At 55.5% G+C, this 5,471-nt stretch overlaps 1 protein-coding gene across 1 annotated transcript in view; it reads right to left on the reverse strand.

The window, feature by feature from the left end:
• LOC121843454 (neurotrypsin-like) overlaps positions 1–4,276 on the reverse strand; it is a gene marked incomplete at its 5' end in the record, with an annotated part of 6,087 nt that extends 1,811 nt beyond the window's left edge. Inside the window, one exon of the mRNA XM_042313049.1 lies at positions 4,194–4,276. Within this exon, the coding sequence (XP_042168983.1) occupies positions 4,194–4,276 (83 nt within the window). The remainder of the gene's footprint in view (positions 1–4,193) is intronic.
• Between the last annotated feature and the right edge of the window lie 1,195 nt (positions 4,277–5,471).

Genomic DNA, 5,471 nt, shown 5'->3' on the forward strand with positions numbered 1-5,471 from the left:
GAGAGAAAGAGAAAAGTGGGGAGAGAGAAGGGGGAGAGAGAAAAGTGGGGAGTGAGGAAAGGGGGGGAGAGAGGGGGAAGTGGAGAGAGAGTGAGAGAGAGAGAGAAGAGGGAAGTGGAGAGAGAGAGAGAGAAAGAAGGGGGAAGTGGAGAGAGAGAAAGAGAGAGAGAGAAGGGGGAAGTGGAGAGAGAGAGAGAGAGAGAAGGGGGAAGTGGAGAGAGAGAGAGAGAAAGAAGGGGGAAGTGGAGAGAGAGAGAGAGAGAGAGAGAGAGAAAAGGGGGAGAGAGAAGGGGGAAGTGGGAGAGAGAGAAAAGGGGAGAGAGAGAGAAGAGAGAGAGAGAGAGAGAGAGAGAGGGAGGGAGGAGAGAGAAAGAGAGAAGGGGAGAGACATTCAAGTCAAACACATAAATAGATACACACCTTCATGAAAATGAATAAATATTTTTTTATGATTTTCTAGACCTACAAAGTCCACAACAAAAACTAAATTAAAATAATATCTGACTTTTAGCAGCTGCTTTCTTCCAAAACGACTTCTCCAATGAGTGGCCCCAGTGGGTATTGAACCCAACATCCTGGCCCCAACGGGTAATGAACCCACCATCCTGGCACCAGCGGGTATTAAATCCACCATCCTTGCCCCAGCGGGTATTGAACCCACCATCATGTAGTGAACCCACAATCCTGGCCCCAGCGGGTATTGAACCCACCATCCTGTAGTGAATCCACCATCCTGGCCCCAGCGGCTATTGAACCCACCATCCTGGCCCCAGTGGGTAGTGAACCCATCATCCTGGCCCCAGCGGGTATTGAACCCACCATCCTGTAGTGAACCCACCATCCTGGCCCCAGCGTAATTGAACCCACCATCCTGTAGTGAATCCATCATCCTGGCCCCAACGGGTATTGAACCCACCATCCTGGCCCCAGCAGGCATTGAACCCACCATCCTGGCCCCAGCGGGTATTAAATCCACCATCCTGGCCCCAGCGGGTATTGAACCCACCATCATGTAGTGAACTCACCATCCTGGCCCCAGCGGGTATTGAACCACCATCCTGTATTGAACCCACCATCCTGGCCCCAGTGGGTATTGAACCCACAATCCTGGCCCCAGCGGGTATTGAATCCACCATCCTTGCCCCAGCGGGTATTGAACCCACCATCCTGGCCCCAGTGGGCAGTGAACCCACCATCCTGGCCACAACGGGTATTGAACCCACCATCCTGGCCCCAACAGGTATTGAACCCACCATCCTGTAGTGAACCCATCATCCTGGCCCCAGTGGGTAGTGAACCCACCATCCTGGCCCAAGTGGGTAGTGAACCCACCATCCTGGCCCCAGCGGGTATTGAACCCACTATCCTGGCCCCAGCGGGTAATGAACCCACCATCCTGTAGTGAATCCACCATCCTGGCCCCAGCTGGTATTGAACCCACCATCCTGTAGTGAACCCACCACCCTGGCCCCAGCGGGTATTGAACCCACCATCCTGGGCCCAGTGGGTAGTGAACCCACCATCTTGGTCCCAGCGGGTATTGAACCCACCATCCTGTAGTGAACCCACCATCCTGGCCCCAGCGGGTATTGAACCCACCATCCTGTAGTGAATCCACCATCCTGGCCCCAACGGGTATTGAACCCACCATCCTGGCCCCAGTGGGTAGTGAACCCACCATCCTGGCACCAGCGGGTATTGAACCCACCATCCTGGCCCCAACGGGTATTGAACCCACCATCCTGTAGTGAACCCATCATCCTGGCCCCAGTGGGTAGTGAACCCACCATCCTGGCCCAAGTGGGTAGTGAACCCACCATCCTGGCCCCAGCGGGTATTGAACCCACTATCCTGGCCCCAGCGGGTAATGAACCCACCATCCTGTAGTGAATCCACCATCCTGGCCCCAGCTGGTATTGAACCCACCATCCTGTAGTGAACCCACCACCCTGGCCCCAGCGGGTATTGAACCCACCATCCTGGGCCCAGTGGGTAGTGAACCCACCATCTTGGTCCCAGCGGGTATTGAACCCACCATCCTGTAGTGAACCCACCATCCTGGCCCCAGCGGGTATTGAACCCACCATCCTGTAGTGAATCCACCATCCTGGCCCCAACGGGTATTGAACCCACCATCCTGGCCCCAATGGGTATTGAACCCACCATCCTGTAGTGAATCCACCATCCTGGCCCCAACGGGTATTGAACCCACCATCCTGGCCCCAATGGGTATTGAATCCACCATCCTGGCCCCAGCAGGTTATGAACCCACCATCCTGGCCCCAGCGGGTATTGAATCCACCATCCTGGCACCAGCAGGTATTGAACCCACCATCCTGTAGTGAATCCACCATCCTGGCCCCAGCGGGTATTGAACCCACCGTCCTGTAGTGAATACACCATCCTGGCCCCAGCGGGTATTGAACTCACCATCCTGGCCCCAGCGGGTATTGAATCCACCATCCTGGCCCCAGTGGGTATTGAACCCACCATCCTGTAGTGAATCCACCATCCTGGCACCAGCGGGTATTGAACCCACCATCCTGGCCCCAGTGGGTAGTGAACCCACCATCCTGGCCCCAGCGGGTATTGAACCCACTATCCTGGCCCCAGCGGGTAATGAACCCACCATCCTGTAGTGAATCCACCATCCTGGCCCCAGCTGGTATTGAACCCACCATCCTGTAGTGAACCCACCACCCTGGCCCCAGCGGGTATTGAACCCACCATCCTGGGCCCAGTGGGTAGTGAACCCACCATCCTGGTCCCAGCGGGTATTGAACCCACCATCCTGTAGTGAACCCACCATCCTGGCCCCAGCGGGTATTGAACTCACCATCCTGGCCCCAGCGGGTATTGAATCCACCATCCTGGCCCCAGCGGGTATTGAACCCACCATCCTGTAGTGAATCCACCATCCTGGCACCAGCGGGTATTGAACCCACCATCCTGGCCCCAGTGGGTAGTGAACCCACCATCCTGGCCCCAGCGGGTATTGAACCCACTATCCTGGCCCCAGCGGGTAATGAACCCACCATCCTGTAGTGAATCCACCATCCTGGCCCCAGCTGGTATTGAACCCACCATCCTGTAGTGAACCCACCACCCTGGCCCCAGCGGGTATTGAACCCACCATCCTGGGCCCAGTGGGTAGTGAACCCACCATCCTGGTCCCAGCGGGTATTGAACCCACCATCCTGTAGTGAACCCACCATCCTGGCCCCAGCGGGTATTGAACCCACCATCCTGGCCCCAGCGGGTATTGAATCCACCATCCTGGCCCCAGCGGGTATTGAACCCACCATCCTGTAGTGAATCCACCATCCTGGCACCAGCGGGTATTGAACCCACCATCCTGGCCCCAGTGGGTATTGAACCCACCATCCTGGCCCCAGTGGGTAGTGAACCCACTATCCTGGCCCCAGCAGGTATTGAACCCACCATCATGTAGTGAACCCACCATCCTGGCCCCAGCTGGTATTGAACCCACCATCCTGTAGTGAATCCACCATCCTGGCCCCAGCGGGTATTGAACCCACCATCCTGGCCCCAGCGGGTATTGAACCCACCATCCTGGCACCAGCGGGTTCTGAACTGACCATCCTGGCCCCAGTGGGTAGTGAACCCACCATCCTGGCCCCAGCGGGTATTGAACCCACTATCCTGGCCCCAGCGGGTAATGAACCCACCATCCTGTAGTGAATCCACCATCCTGGCCCCAGCTGGTATTGAACCCACCATCCTGTAGTGTACCCCTGTTTAGGATCTATAGCTATGAGAGGATGTGGCTACCTGGATTAGGATCTATAGCTACGAGAGGATGTGGCTTCCTGGATTTGGATCTACAGCTACGAGAGGATGTGGCTTCCTGGATTAGGATCTATAGCTACGAGAGGATGTGGCTTCCTGGATTAGGTTCTATAGCTATGAGAGGATGTGGATCCCCTGTTTAGGATCTATAGCTACGAGAGGATGTGGCTACCTGGATTAGGATCTATAGCTACGAGAGGATGTGGCTACCTGGATTAGGATCTATAGCTACGAGAGGATGTGGATCCCCGGATTAGGATCTATAGCTGAAATCCATGTCAGGTGTGTGTATCTGTGTGTGCTTAAAGTGTGTGTGTGTGTGTGCTTAAGGTGTGTGTGTGTGTGTGTGTGTGCTTAAGGTGTGTGTGTGTGTGTGTTCTCACCCCAGGCCCAGCTGTCGACAGACGACCTCCACGTCGCTCTCATCCCATTGGTCGTCGCAGACGGATCCCCACACGCCCCGTGGAAAACCTCAACACGCCCCTCCCACGCTGACACCCCCCACCAACCTCACTGGCACCAACGCAACCACTGTACACAGACACACCGAAACACAGAGGACAGAGTTACTACCCCCTAACCCTAACCCTAACCCCTAACCCTAACCCACTGGACACAGACACACCGAAACACAGAGGACAGAGTTACTACCCCTAACCCTAACCCTAACCGAAACACAGAGGACAGCGTTACTACCCCCCTAACCCACTGGACACAGACACAACAAAACACAGAGGACAGAGTTACTACCCCCCTAACCCTAACCCACTGGACACAGACACACCGAAACACAGAGGACAGAGTTACTACCCCCCTAATCCTAACCCCCACACATTTTCTACTAGTCCAGTGTGAATTGTACTAGTCCAGTCTGAATAGTACTAGCCCAGTCTGAATACTACTTGTCCAGTCTGAATAGTACTAGTCCAGTCTGAATAGTACTATTCCAGTCTGAATAGTACTAGCCCAGTCTGAATAGTACTAGCCCAGTCTGAATAGTACTAGTCCCTCCCAACACCACCTTCCATTGGGGTACAGGTGACCCCTGCAGAGTGGGGACACTCCCCTCCTACCTTCCATTGTGGTACAGGTGACCCCTGCAGAGTGGGGACACTCCCCTCCTACCTTCCATTGTGGTACAGGTGACCCCTGCAGCGTGGGGACACTCCCCTCCGTTCCATGGAACACTGGGACACTGCAGTATATCAGGCTCCTCCCCCTGACAGTGGACCGCCCCCCAGTGCATTCTGACCACACCCCCTCGAGGAGATAGGGCGGAGGAGCGCGCTCGGCCAGGGAAACTACAGGGAGAGAGAGATGGAGACACAGACAGACAGACAGACAGACAGACACACGCAGGCCCACACACACACACACACACACACACACACACACACACACACACACACACACACACACACACACACACACACAAGTAGTCATTTTAAACCAATCACTGTCACCCTCTTTAGCATGTCTGTCTGTATCCCCTCTTACCTCTCCTCTGACCTGAACTGTGGCGCTGTGTGTGTGTGTGTGTGTGTGTGTGTGTGTGTGTGTGTGCGTGCGTGCGTGCGTGCGTGCGTGTGTGTGTGTGTGTGTGTGCGTGTGTGTGTGTGTGTGTGCGTGCGTGTGTATCAGTGTCAGCATGTCAGAGGTCG

Source organism: Oncorhynchus tshawytscha, unplaced genomic scaffold (genome assembly GCF_018296145.1).
Source record: "Oncorhynchus tshawytscha isolate Ot180627B unplaced genomic scaffold, Otsh_v2.0 Un_contig_6531_pilon_pilon, whole genome shotgun sequence".
In the NCBI taxonomy this organism is placed as follows: Eukaryota; Metazoa; Chordata; class Actinopteri; order Salmoniformes; family Salmonidae; genus Oncorhynchus; species Oncorhynchus tshawytscha.